Genomic DNA, 14,901 nt, shown 5'->3' on the forward strand with positions numbered 1-14,901 from the left:
ATATATAGATAGATATATATCTATCTAGATAGATATCTATCTCTATATATTATGCTTATATTTGTCCACATTACAACACATTGGTTGAAAACATTGTAAGCTAATAGGCTAAATCATGCAAAAACCATGGGTTATCCTTCAAGGCCCTACTTTTTATCAAATAAAAAATAGCCACACGTTAACATATGACATAAGTATAGGCCTCATTTTCCTCCTCACAAATACTGTGTTTATAAGGGTATTTATGTTATAGTATATCAACAATTCAGTGGGTTTATTACAGGTTAATAAAGCCATAAAAGCTGATCATGTTGATTTAATTCATCAGAGTAACACATACTCAGGACGTGGGACTATTGGACGTACTATAGGGGATTATGTGTGTATATTTAACTTTATACCGCCATGTTTTGTTTTGGCTTCCACTATAATAGAGTTGTGGTGAGTTCCTCTTGTAGGAGAACTACTCTTAAAAGTTCACATCACATGAGAGAAAAGAAAAATGGGTGGGGGGGGGGGGATTACGTTAAAAAGCTATAGACCCAGGAGACAAAATAAAGAAGCTTGAAACCACAGGATATGAGACCTGGGTGCAATAAAAATAAAGTCACGGTCTGTTCCCCCAGGAGGAAATGAGCGTGTGTACAAATCTCGGTCGTGTGAATTCAATCCGTCAGAGGAGACAGCTCGCAGCTGACGAAAAGTTGTATCCCTGTCAGCTTTTCCCCTCTCCCTTTTGGAAAAACAGCTTTAAAGCTACAACCAAGCAGTGTATAGAGAGAGAGAGAGACATAGAGAGTGCATAAGAAAACCACTCGTACACACACCGAACAATGTTGTTTGCCTCACAGGAAATGCCTGTTTTTAGTTGGAGACTGTTCAAGGGGTGTACGTGAACGACAAGGCAGCCATGTACCCCGTGGTTTTACTGCAGTTTAACAAACCTGTGACTGATTATTAGTCACATCTTTGTATCGCTGAAGTTTACAAATATGTCGCTTACACCTTTTGCGGCGTTAGCTAGCTTTGCTTTGTTGTTCTAGCACAGAGAGTTGGTGGTGGTGGAGGGCTGTGGGGGGGGGGGGGGGCTAAATCATAAATATAGGCTCTCACAAGGTTACACGGAGCCGTCCCCTCTTAACGGACCCACCCGCCGGCTAACGGTCACCTTCCCCCCGCTACGTTATGCCCTAAACTACAACCGACGGCGAGCTAACGGTCACGTAATAACCGTTGGGCTACCTAGCTTAACTAGCTTAGCTCGCGCTAGCTCCTGCGCTAGCTTTAGCACTTTTCCTTTCATGTCCTCTCAAACACCCCTCCACCACCCCTCCTCCTCCTCCACCCCCCCATAAATTACGGTTATAATCTGTAATATTTCCCAACACGTACGAGTCACGAAAAAAGAAGCAAACGGTCTCCGCGAGAGAACCACTACTACGTTGCCCCGCTGGTGAATATTAAAATAAAAATGGCCCGGCGAAAATCTCTCACCTTAATTAGCGGTTAAAGAGCCTTGTTGCTGCTGTCAATCCCGGAATAGGTTTTTTATTCCCCCCCGTTTTAATCCATCGGAAAACGCTCGCAATTCCCATCCACAATGTAGCTGTGCCGTCTTGCTAAAACATCGTAATCCGGATCATCACTCTGTTGACTTCGATCGCACGTTTAACAGTCTATAATTTGTGTATTTATTCTTAGTTTATTTCGCTTTTTTTCCCACCCCTCCACAGAGCAGGGTGTCCCTTTCCCCTTTCTTTGTTCTGTAATCCAGTAAAATTGAAACTCATTCGCCTCCTGCTAATCCAGCCCAACTCAACAACAGCATCTATTGGCTGCAATTTACATACAGGATTAACGGAGGAAACCTCTGGAAAATACCCCTCGGGGAATACTATTCACATGGCGAAGGGTTATGGTGTTACGGTGTTATTATTATTATTATTATTATTATTATTATTACTATTATTAGTATTATTATTAGGACTGTGAGGATTTCATTACACTGTTTCTGACACTTTGCAACTTCACACGGCCAGTTGTGCTCTTATTTATTTATTTATTTAAACATTTTTTTTTATCCCCCTGACTTTATTATTTATTTACCACGTTGCACATACAAATGAATTGGACGGGTTGAAAGGTGCACAACAATAAACCATTGACATAGAATACACAAATACAAATAAACGGTACTTAAAAACAAGTATGTATTATACAATAGAAGTGGGGAGTGTATTTTAAGAAGAAAATAAAAAGATGGTTTCATGTGATGTTTGTAACCTATAATATCCAAAATGACTTTTAGGATGTATCCACAGCAGGAATGGCTGTGAGAGTTATTCCACCTGCAATTATAATATAGTATGACAGTTTAATAAAAGGTGAAGAAAACAAATAGTTATATAATGATAAATGTAGTCTGGTAAACCTAATCGTGTATCCACTACTATGTTTAGCAACGTTTGCTTTAGTTTACCCCTAAACTATTAAACATTAATTGTCAAAAAAATGTTTTATTTGTGCCCTTACTTTCCCTTGATTTGCTTGCTTCTGAAAATAATAATCACTTATTTATTCAAATGTCACCAGCATGAATAATCTGCCATCTAGCAAAAAAAGATAAATAAATAAATATAAAACGGGGATGTGTGCATAAGACCTGACATTTGCCAAGGCCAACAGCTAAACGTGATTTGTGTGCAGGTGAGAAATCCAGAGATTGTAAATAAACATTCAGCGCCTGGGTCTCGGGAGCTCGCTGAGCTCTTTTTCTTTTTACTTCATTTTCCCCCCACAAAAATGATTTGTCGCTTCCCTCGCCTCCCGGAGTCATTTAATACCAAGTATTTGCAGAAGATGAGAGATTTACAACAAGATTTGTTTTATTTTGTGTTTGTGGCTGTGCATTGGTTAAACGGTTATGGTTACTGGCAGATAGTTCCCCCAAACCACCGACCTCTCATGAAATCTGGCTCCAGACATATATACGTATCTCCTATGCAGCGTCCTTTGAATTTTTTTAATAAAATACAGAAGTGACAGTGTGAAAGAGTGTGAAATAAAACACCACCGGTTCTTTTTCCACACTGTTAATATTTAATGACTCAGCAATAACCTCAAGGGTAAACAAACCATTCAAGGCGAAAAGGCCGTGTACAATATCCAACGGAAAAAATTATGTTCTTTTTTCTTTTTATATGAGCTGACCTACATGTTTAGCACAAGAGACACACAAGTCTCACCTCCGTCGGATCTCCTATTAGTTATGGATGAAAAAAAACAATACGTGGAAGTCTTTCTTTGTAAATTCTATCCAGACGTGTAGGGATAAATTCAAAATTTTCCAAATGTACCCAAAGTAATCTGGGTACATTTATACCTAGCATCAAATGTGTACGCTTTGTTACACCACGAATTAATACCAGTGTGTGGACAGAGTCTGGGCTGATACGAAGAAGCCTATATGGCAAATAAAACAGCAGATAAATACTGATAAGAGGTGTAACGGTAAACAAAAATATGTAATAATTCACTATAATCATTCTATAAACGTAGAATAAAAGAACTTTGAAAAGACTACTTTTCATTCGGAAGTTTGCCCAATAGCCACGTACCCGATACCCGAAGAGGAGATTGGCGGTTGAACACCTGGAGGATTTAAAACAAATAATAATAAGCAGTTGATGGCGCTGCATAAAGAACTTGTGGCATCATTAAAGCTGCAGCGTGTACGATATTTGGCGCCATCTGTTGGCGAGGTAACGAACCGAAACTTCTCCCGTGTGCCCAAACCTGTATTAATATATAGTCTGCTTTTTCTAAAATGTAGCGAGAACACAACGATTCTTATCTCCCGGTGATTGTCGGCTAAAGAAAACACTCTTTTATGATAATTAATTTCTCCCGATAGATGTTACGCCTTGTTGCGCCGTTAAGAAGAAACGGTTGGGCCGAGCCGTGTTGTCGTTGGCACAGAAAATAATTGGGAAATATAGTTCAAGTCAACAGTTTAATCACCGCTTCTAAATTGGATCCCGTGACAGTTCAGCCAACTGTATGTTACACCGCAGGTAACCGTAGCAACAGTACCGATGCTTAAGAGTATGTAATAATTAAGTGAACCAAAGGGTAAAGCAATTATTCTACCGAGCCGAAAAGAAACCGGATAAGACTTTCCTGTAATGTTTGCTTTGTCTCATATCAGCAATAATGCACCAAATGGGTGCCCGAGGAAATAAAACTCTGCTTTGCTTCATCTTTCTGCGACTGTATTGATCTTTAAAAAATACACTGATAGTTTACAGCTCTCGTTTAGGTGCGTACGGTGGCTCAGATGGCACAAAAAGTAGTGCCATGATATCGGGTGTTCTAGACCTTTATTCAACAAGGTGAGTCCCATTGAGATTAAAAATCTCTTTTTTTTTGTTATGCATGTGGTGTGTTCTTTATACCACTCAGTTTAACTAAAATTAGAGTTAAAATGTTTTATATGTATTCTAATGTTTTTGTTATTAGAATCACATCGCCAGACCTCTCGCTAATCAAGACGCTATGTTTGTTTATTAGCTAACGTTAAAGGTTCCACTCTGTAGGATTTGGCGCCATCTCGCGGCGAGGGTTCAGATGGCAACCAACTGAATCTTCTCTTCTTCGTGACATCGTAAGCTAACGAAAAAAAGCAACGATTCATATTTTCAGGCGATTGTACGTGAAAGAAAACAAAGATGATGTTCCCTTTATTTAAATGGATCGCTCTAAATGTGACACACTGAACCTTTAAAAAAAAGAAAAAAAATCTTGACCTGGAGTAAAAAACACATTAATTCAAGATACTTTCAGAATACGGCGACTTGCTCTCGACGGTGCAGTGTTTTGCTCACTTCAATTGCTTAAAAAAAATAATCACCATTATTACACAAATTAAGGATGAAATCTTCTTTTTTCCTCAGTTTTCTTTTCGGATACTTTGCAAGGCTTCTGTGTATGAGTTGTGTGATCAAAAGACAGATTGTATTAGTCAGAATCACTTTAAAGGGCCTTTTTAATACTTCCATAAACCCACAATTACTCATCATATTGTACACGAAAGCAGGAGCGCGAACGGACCGATTCCTCTCATCAGGTATGAAGTAAAGTGACAAACGGGCCAAACTCCCTTCAAAATAAGAGTTGAAGTTTTCCTTGAAGAGTCGCTCTGAGTATCACCGGCCGAGAGGATAATAACAAAGCTCAGGAGCAAAGTAAAAGTAATAAATAAAACAAACAAAGCGACGGATACCCGGCGTCTTCAGTTCTTCACCTCGCTGTCCATCAGACGTTTTCTTCCCGATTCAAAATTAAGAATTGTCACAGAGTTCCCGGCAACTTGCGGATTGAAATTTGAAACTACGGTAAAGCATCAAAAGTCTCAGGAGTTGTACCTATAATGTCTCTTCACGTCCATGTCCCGTTCCCCGTGTATTTTATATCGTACTTTAAGAAGGCCTTCGTGATTGGCTAATGGGTGCTTTCTGCAACGACACGTGAATTCACTCGAGACAAGAGATGCGTTGTTTTGGTATTAAACTGCAAACTGAAATCTTCCTCAGGCGTCCGTCGCGGGATCAGGAGAAGACGTCGGACGAGCTTTTCTTTAGGACGTACCTCCGCATATCAGCGTTGTTACTAAGAAGAAACACACAAAAAAATGTCTCAGCACTGAAAAAGCATGAACAATATCGCCACGTCCAAAATTGGTTATACAAATGAAGACAGAATACCAACATCTCGAGCGCTTCCCGACTCCTGATGATGAATCCCATTGGCTGAATTTGCAGCGTGAATCTGAAAGGCACAGCGGCGGGCGCATCGTCAGCGTATTGTCTGACTGTGTTGGAAGTGAAAATAAAGGATTTTTTTTTTTTTTCCCGCCACAAAATGACGTTTTTACCGGGCTTTTATCTGGATGCCTGCGCATGGCCAGGACCAGCTGGTCCACCTGCTGGTTGTGCTCCATGGCGTTCCTCAGGGCGTCCTCCGTGCTGAGCAGCCGCTGGCGGAGGCGGCTCACCTCCGAGTCCAGGACGCAGGGATCCAGCATGGAGTACCGCCGGTGGTCAGGGGACGAGTGCTCCCGACCCTAAAACAGATCGAGTTGGATTATGGGAAATGTAGGCGATGGCTTTTCTTTCGTAGAGCTTGACCCGAACTCAAATTACTTTTAGAGTGCTCCTGACCTTAAAACACAAACGGCGGGGAAGATATCAGCTAACGCCCGCCGTTACGCCGCCATGTGTACGGAAAATCTGGAGGTTATTATACACTTTTCATATCATAAAAAGATCACATTTCCATATTTAACCATACTGAATGTCTTTAGGATCGTCTCAGTTGATGATTATACGTTATACATATATATTACTATATATTATTATTATTATTATTTATACACTGTCGTCTGAGGCCGAGGATGAGCTTTCTCAACCTCAGATAATCGACCCGATGATGTCAGAGTTTCTAAATGTTTTTAATTACAGGTGTGGAGTGTTTATAGACCAGGCAGGGTAGGTTTGAAAATAAAATAAAATAAAGAAAGATGCAAGATCGAGTTGGATTATGGGAAATGTAGGCGATGGCTTTTCTTTCGTAGAGCTTGACCCGTACTCAAATAAATTACTTTTTGTGCGTGTTAAATTACACTCGCAGGAGAATAAGCGGCCGCAACAACATCTCTAGAAGAGCAACTGCTCAAGCAGAACATGACGCGTGGGGCTGGGTTCTCCCCAGAGGTGGTTCCTCCTCACCAGTAGGAGCAGTTTTTCTCGCAGGGTCTTGATGTCGTCCTGAAGCTTCTGCTCCTTCACCTTCCACTCGGCCTTGTGCACTTCCCGGTTCAGGTCTTTCTCCATGTCCCGGGAGTAGCGATGTGACTCCAGTAGTAACACCCTCAGTTCGTTCAGACTCCTGGAAGGACAACACGCAACGGAAGAACTCGTCAAACCGTCGCATTCGTTATTACTCAGAGGAATGTAATACTTTTTTCCCCCTCTTTTCGCCGTGAACTTGACCACCGCGGTGGGCAATAATGTTCAACACGCGGTGCAATCTAGATTATTCGGGTCGTGCATCTGCTCAGACCTCGCACAAAGGTCGTTATCATTTTAACAGCCATGGTGTGAATAACATATCAGCCGGCCTGGCCGGTGGGGATTGTGTAGGCGGCCTCATCTCTGTACGTGTCAGCCTGGCTGGTGGACGGATGCCCGTATCCTCGTAGTCACTGTGCAGCGTGGGCTGTTTGCCAACATGCTAATATCAGAGAACCACATTGCTTTGATCCGGGCGCCGCGTGACCCAACGGGGTCGGCAACATTTGTGAGAGCATCAAGAATCCTCCTCCACCTCCTCCACCACCCCGAGGCTTAATTTTTCTCTGTGTGCGGAAATTGTTAAACGTTCCATGCGGTGACGTCACCGGTGAACGGTTATTTTAACGCGGCGTCTTCTCCGAACGACCCCATTGCTCGGCGCTTGGTGGTATCGCTGCCGACTGCGTTGTCAGATGGGGGGCGTGGCTTAGTCGAACCCCTTCGGAGCGGGCAGATTGCTGAATAAGATTTGGGACGTCAGCATTTCCCGCGGCCGAAGTGAACTGCAAAGTCGAGCAGGGTCTTGAAGCTCCGCCCCCCTCCCCCCCCCCAACCCCTGCACCGAGCGCTGTCCGCAAATGTGTTACAAATTGATGCAGATCGAATGACCCGTGTATCCAAACGGCACCAACTTCGACACGGCACTCCGTGGAGACGCCAGCAAAGCACCCGGCGAGTGTGAAGTAGATCGGATGAACGGCTCTTGAGATACGCGAAGAACACACAGACGGAGGCTCTAAAGTTACTGATAATGGGTTTCCTCCAGGACCTCAGGCCATCACCAAACCTCCTCACATCACCTACTATTGATTTTTTTTGTTTCATTATATTGGACCAAATTATTGTTTCCTTTTTGCTAGTAATTGGCTTCCGTGAATTAGCTTCCAAAGATAGCGATGTGTTGAAAGTGGACTGTCCTGAGGCGATGTACTGGTTTGTTTTCACAGACTGAAATAGCAGCGGCGCTAATAACACCACCATCCAGTATCGCGGGCACTAACTCAAAGGGGCCGCACGCACTGAACATGTCAAGCGATGCTATATAATTTTATCGCGTACAACATAATTGCCGCAGCGGTGGTGACGCACAAAGAAAAACATTCTGCTGTAGCCAGAAGCACTGGTTTTTAGCAGAACCCTCAATAATGTAAGAAGTGCATCGTGTAAGAGGGCCAGTAATGTAGAAACGGTAGAGTTGCCTGAATGCATGTGGACTTCTAATAAATCATCAGTTATAATAATTACAATGCCGATATTATTTCAGTACAGAAATATTAGGCACCTTTTAGGCATGTATGTCACAAAACAGGCAGAACAAGAGAGAGGTTTAATTGCTCTAAACAAGTTACGATGGTTTACATGTCTGGTTTATTTTGATACGATTCTGTTTACTTGTATACTTTTTACTTGTATACTTCTGCTTGTAAGTTTGTATTTATGGATGACTATTTCATTTCTATGAAGATTTTGCACATCCCAATACTTGTGAGTATGTATGTTTTGGCTGTTCTGTGTCAGGATTTTCCTTTTTCGATTTAATAAAATGTTAAACAGGCAGAAACAACAGTTTTTTTCTTGGGCGGGGGGGGGAGTTATGCTTAGGACACCAAAATGGCGAGCAGCGGCACTGATACCCACAATGCTCTGGGGCTGCAGACATGTACGAGCAAGAGGCAAGACGCCATGATGACGTGACGTGTCCCGACTGAACAGACGACATAACAACAACTGTACATAAGAACTCAGTGACTTTACAAATAGTGAAATAGAGGATGTTTGTGTAAAATGAGTATTTTAGATTCATTTTGAGATCCTTTTCCGTCACTATTGAGGAGTTTTCCTGATTTGTTTAGGCTCTTTAAATGCATATTCTGTTAGTTTTTAAATAATTTTATAATCATTTATACTACGTGTCTTTTTTAACAGATTCTAGCTCTTTGGTTGTTTTGACTTTTTAAATGCAGATTTAGCAGAAAATAAGTAATAAATAAAATGTATTTCTTACATAATATTCTATAGGAATAACATAAATTCTGGATTCAGTCCAGAGGGCTGCTAGTTCCCAGATCTCCTCCAGTCCGCTGGGTGCTTATAAAAGAGCCTCATGGCAAATTATGGATAATGAAAGCAGATTAAAGTGTGGAAAAGTTTACACAGTGATTGTATTTAAAAGGTTATATAAACTAATATCAATAATGTAAACAAAAAAAGACAAAAACATTTATATCTTGCTAAACTCGCACAAATAAACACAACGTTTTTAGTATTTCTCAATTCTCAGTGAGTTCAAGTTATACAAATATAATCTCCATTGACACTATATTTTGTATCCATATTTCTAATTCTCAGTTATCAGATCTTATCTTGATATATTTTTTTAATGGATCATTAAGACTTACATAACACTCCACAGTGTATTTAAGAAGTACTAATTGTAGTCTAATACCACAGGGCTGTTGAGGTCTGCTAAACCCCTACAGGTGATATTAAATATTAAAGTCATAACAGGTGGAAGTGTGAGCAGAATATTCATAACGAGGTTCTGGCTGTGAAGCGATTCAGCTCATCGCATCTTTATGAATACGATTATAGCGTTAATAACTTTGTAGTTCTCTTCAATAATACCTTTTATTATACTTTTTTTTCTTGCGGTAACGTGTGTACGGAAAAACATCTTAGGTTTCACCCCAATAATATAAATTACATATGAAACATATGCATTAAAATTATTTAATTTAATTTAGTTTTTAAATAGGTTTTTAAATAATAATGTTTTAAATAATAAAACAATTTAGATAATAAAATGTTTTAAATAATAAGGGTTTTAAATTATAAGGTTTTTAAAAATAAAATATTTTAAATAATAACATTTCTTAGATGATAACATCTTTTTTTTAAATCAGGCTATAAATGATTTACAAAAAAAAGCTATATGTATATACATACATATATACATATATATATACAAACATATATATACACACATTATATATATATATAAATATATATATGTCTGCATATATACTTATTATCACATTTATGAGCTAAAATCAGAATGCATCTGTGTACACTGAAAATAATACAGGTGATACTATGGTAATTGTGCTTTAAATGGACGACCAATGGCTGCCATCGACCCAGAATCCTTTGCAGCGGCGATACGTTTCATTATTCTATGAAAATCTGAACTAAAAATCGATAAATACGACTGGGTTTAAGTTCAGCTTTTTTAATGCAACAAAGACCAATGTTCCAGATGGAACATTGCGAAATGAAATAATAATACTATTGTTAAGTTGACAACACGTGGAATCGAATCGATACGTCGCCCGCGGCCTCCGAGTGTCCGTCCCTTAGCACATCGATCATGTGCCGCGCTTCTGGCGGAGATACAATTTGTCACTCCGCGTTCCCGGTGAGCGCGGAGATGGATTGTGAAATCAATAATAATAGTCTCCATACCTCTCTTTCTTCAGCAGCTCCAGGCTGATATTGACCAGCTGCCCAGATGCATCATGGGACTTCTTGGTCATGGACTCCAGCTCGGCCTCCAAGCGTACCTTCTCCCTGGCCAGCGCCACGGCTTTCTTTTCCCCCGAGCGAACTTTGGCCTCCAGCGCTGGCGGAGGAGGAAGAAGAAGTTCCACTTTATTCGGTCGTCACGGTGAGAGTCGACTCGTAACGTCTCAATAACACATAATAATAATGTAGAACGCTGATTTATGTATTTGTTTGCATTTGTGTTTGTAAAACAACTGTAACTCCTTTGATTCATAACTAGTATATAAACAGCTGATGTATATATATATATATATTATATGCTTATATGATCATTATATATGAAGTATTGATTTGTTCATTAAAAAAACGGAGCAAACTTAACAACCCTCCATTAGTTCTGAACACATTTTAAATCTTTCACATGATTTGTACATATATAAAAATATATATTTACATAAATATTTATACATATATATTACTAGTTATATATATTAATATTGTATATATATATTAATACATTTTCATATTAATAGTTACATTCATTAATATATATATATCAATACATATAAATATATATAAATACATATTAATATTTATTTATAAATATTTATATATAGTAATACATGTATAAATATATACATATTAATATATATTAACATTAATAGTTATATATTAAATTATATATGAATATTTTAGATGTATATTAATATTAATATATATATATATAAATATAAATATACTTAAACTAGTGGAAGACATAGATTAGAGAAAGGAGGTTATGTGACTTTTGGGTTAAAATAACTAAAGAAGTGCTGTTACTAAACTACGGAAGCCAACGTTGACTGATATAATAATTAAACTATTCTTCTCTTTCTTGCCTCATATAGTTTTGTTCTTTTTCCCCTCGTTGAATTGTTCACTCTCTTGTTTCTCATGTCTGTGTGAAGATGAACACGGTGAACTCACTGAGGCCACAGCGGGAGCGACAACGCCACTGAGGAAGCTTAATTATGTAAATGTGACGCCGGTAACCAGTTTATGTATTAAGTCATATGTCAGATCTTCTCCAAAAACAAAACAAAAATGGAATTGGCGAGATCAAAACAAACAATGACGGGCTGCAGGAATTGTTTTGCAGGGCTCTCCGAGTCAACAGAGGTACAAACACGCGATAATAATAAGAACAAATATAAAAACACACTGTACATAAGGTGGCAGAATATACAGTATTAGATACAGTTTAAAAAAAACAGGTTATCAACATAGAAAATAAGAGGGCATAGGTTAATAAATACATAAATAAATAAAATAGAAAGGCTGGAGCTGAGTGCTGCTCCTAGCTTGTAAAAAGAAAGAGAGGAAAGGGGACGGTTATGTTATATTGCACAGATTCAGTGGCCAGTGGACCCGGCTCTCAGAGCGATGATGTGTTTCAGTTTAACTCGCGGCCGTGCCAACTGGTGACGTGGATAATAAACTCTGCGTTTGTAACCGATTGAAGGCTTTTTTTTTCTTTTTCCGAGGGCTTCCCACGACGAGTCACCAGATAACACGGCCGCCAGTTAAACCGAAACACCAGAGGCGCGTAATCAAAGAGTCACATGACATTTACCTCCCGTCTGACTCTTGAGAGCTTCAACCTGGGACGTGAGGGCGGAGACCTCCTTCTCCCTTCTCTGGAACGTCTCCATCGTTTCTGGAGAAAGAAAACAAAAAGGAAAATTCAGTGTTGAAGATGCAGGATTGACTTCCCCCACACTTTGTTATTTCTTTCTTTATTTGTTATTTTTTTCTTTATTTTATATACATTTTCTGATTTATTTGATTTGAATTTAGGATAGGAAATTATAAGCATTTTTTGCTTCTACCTATACCTTTTCAGTCTTTCTCTTTTATATATTTTATAGAATAATATTGTATTGTATTTGATTTGATTGACTGAATAAAATAAAATACACAAAAAATACACTCCTGCTTCCACAACACGACTTCTTTCAGACTAATGCAAATATTTATTTCACTCCTCTGTCTGTTTGCCTCCAAGATAATGCCTCATTTGCATATTTAAAAACATGCCATTAATGATCTTAATGTAAGTAATCATCAAGAAGGGCATCGTACAGACTCAACGACGCCATTATAATAATAATTGGCGGACAGATTTCATGGCGATCACAGCTATTAAAACATTAACATTATTTATTTATTATTTATTCGTCGAAACCTTCGATATTCTGCTTCAGCTTCATCTTCTCCTCTGAAACGTCGTTGTCGTCTTTCACCTGAAAAAAGGAAACAGCGTTTAGAGAGTTCCGCTCAAAAGCGACGGCGCGCGCCTGCGCGTTTGGCTCTGGACGTTCGTTCACGCACAGGTGCATCATGGGAAGTGTAGCGCTCCGCCTGCGCGGCCTGCAGCCGGTTCTCCGTCGCCCTCAGCTTCTCCTCCAGCGTCCTCTGGGTCTCCTCGTGGCTCCGCGCCTGCGCCTCCCGCAGAGCCCGATGCTCCGCCAGCGTCTCCTCCGCCAGCTGCAGCCGCTCCCTCAGCCGCTCCGCGCTCCTGTCCCGCTCCGCCCGGAGCTTCTCCACCTCCGCCAGCCTCCGCTCCGCCTCCTGCAGCTCGCCGGCGGCCGCCTCCTCCGGGAGCCGCTTGCCGCCGCCGCCGCCGCCCTCGGCCAGCTGCTCGGTGGCCTCCCGCAGGCGCGTGCAGAAGTCTTCCCGCTCCTTGGTGAGAATGGCGGCTTCGATCTTGTGCCGGGCCTTGAGGTTCTCCACCCCCAGCAGGTGCTCCGTCTTCAGGCTCTCCAGCGCCACCCTCAGCTCCTGGGCGTCCTGCTCCGAGCCCGCCGGGGCGGGGCGGTCGCCGCTCAGCGAGGCCTTCAGTTCCCCCAGCGAGCGCTGGTGGTCCAGCGTCAGCGAGTCGAATTTAACCTGGGAGCGGGAAGAATGGAAACGAGCGTTCAGAAGTTTGGGGTCACCCAGACAATTTTGTGTTTTCCGTGAAAACTCAGACTTTTATTGATCAAATTAATTGCAAAATGAATATAAAATAAAGTCAAGATATTGACAAGTTTAGAAATGATGTTTTTTATTGTAAATATTAATGTTGTTCTTCTTGTGGCTCAAAGGAAGGCCAGTTTTATAGCTTCTCTCAACAGCATAACTGTTTTCAGCTGCGCTCACATAAAAAGGGTTTTCTACCCCTCCGCTAGTCTTCTAAGGCGATAACACAACGTACCACTAGAACACTGGAGATGGGCCTCTACACACCTCTGTAGAGACTTCATTAAACACCAGAGAATAGTCATTTACACATTAACTATGTAGAGAGTGTATTAATGATTCATTTAATGTTATCTTCATTGAATTAAACAGTGCTTTTACTTTGACAATAAGGACATTTCGAAGTTTTTTTCTTTTTAAAGTGACTCCAAACTTGTGCCCGGTAGTGTTTGTTATTTCTCTATGTATGTGAGATATCTCACGTACCTTCCAGGTGTCCATCATCTCCACGTTTTCCCTGTTGGCCTGTTGGACCTTCTGCTTCATCTCGCCGACCTCCTGGCTCCTCCTCTCCACCTCGGTCTTCAGCGAGTGGATCTCCTCGCGGCTCGCCGCCAGCGCCTCCTCGTGCTTCTCCTTGAGCTCGCTGCTCTCCTTGTGGCGCTCGCGGCCCGCCGACAGCAGCTGAGCGCGCAGCACCAGCGTCTCCGGCTGGGCGTCGCCGCCGTCGGACCCCGGCTGGGCGGCGTCGCCATCGCCGCCGCCGCCCTGCGAGCTGGCGTCGGACCCCCTGAGTTTGGCCTGCAGGTTCTCCATCTCGGCTCTCCGGAGGCTGAGCTCCTCCTCCAGCTGGATGATGTGACTCTGCTCCTCAACCGTGGTTTGCTGGCGGGAACAGAGGAAAACGCGTGTCAGCCTTTTTCCTTTCTTGAAAACTGACTTGAAAGAGCAGGAATCAGGCCTTCAGGAGGAGGAGGGAAGCCCCTGAAGGTCTTTGTACGGTCTGGAGACGGACAAGAGCATTCCAGTGGAAAGAGGACACTCAGTGGGCAGTGACACACTGGACCATTGGGGCTCCCGGCTGCACTCCAAAGATACTAGATTACATGTTACGCCCTAGTGGTCGTCTGTGTTTTACATCCTCGTGTTGGAGTGAGTGGTTGTTGTTCATCAATAATGAGATTTTGTGCTATTGACGTGTCTTCTTTCCGACTAATGGGAATATTTAATTCACTACTTTGTCTGTTTGCATCCAATTCACCAAATATTA

General features: G+C 41.3%; 2 protein-coding genes across 8 annotated transcripts in view; both read right to left on the reverse strand.

Moving 5' to 3' along the window:
- Nucleotides 1-1,787, reverse strand: part of gtf2ird1 (GTF2I repeat domain containing 1) — a 28,227-nt gene extending 26,440 nt beyond the window's left edge. The window contains exon 1 of the mRNA XM_056441508.1: nucleotides 1,495-1,787. The gene's annotated coding sequence lies outside the window, so the exon portion shown is untranslated. The remainder of the gene's footprint in view (nucleotides 1-1,494) is intronic.
- A 3,239-nt stretch (nucleotides 1,788-5,026) lies between these two features.
- The window catches only part of clip2 (CAP-GLY domain containing linker protein 2), a 33,798-nt gene continuing 23,923 nt past the window's right edge, over nucleotides 5,027-14,901 (reverse strand). For 6 of the 7 annotated variants that reach the window (XM_056441459.1, XM_056441461.1, XM_056441482.1 and 3 more), the window contains 9 exons: nucleotides 14,118-14,516; nucleotides 13,002-13,559; nucleotides 12,856-12,913; nucleotides 12,244-12,327; nucleotides 10,593-10,749; nucleotides 6,786-6,945; nucleotides 5,933-6,121; nucleotides 5,763-5,826; nucleotides 5,027-5,667 (listed from right to left, as the gene is read on the reverse strand). In XM_056441459.1, the coding sequence (XP_056297434.1) occupies nucleotides 5,636-5,667; nucleotides 5,763-5,826; nucleotides 5,933-6,121; nucleotides 6,786-6,945; nucleotides 10,593-10,749; nucleotides 12,244-12,327; nucleotides 12,856-12,913; nucleotides 13,002-13,559; nucleotides 14,118-14,516 (1,701 nt within the window). In that variant the 3' untranslated portion in view covers nucleotides 5,027-5,635. The remainder of the gene's footprint in view (nucleotides 5,668-5,762; nucleotides 5,827-5,932; nucleotides 6,122-6,785; nucleotides 6,946-10,592; nucleotides 10,750-12,243; nucleotides 12,328-12,855; nucleotides 12,914-13,001; nucleotides 13,560-14,117; nucleotides 14,517-14,901) is intronic. The other variant, XM_056441468.1, reaches the window with a different exon arrangement.

The sequence above is a fragment of the Pseudoliparis swirei genome, chromosome 3 (assembly GCF_029220125.1).
Source record: "Pseudoliparis swirei isolate HS2019 ecotype Mariana Trench chromosome 3, NWPU_hadal_v1, whole genome shotgun sequence".
In the NCBI taxonomy this organism is placed as follows: domain Eukaryota; kingdom Metazoa; phylum Chordata; class Actinopteri; order Perciformes; family Liparidae; genus Pseudoliparis; species Pseudoliparis swirei.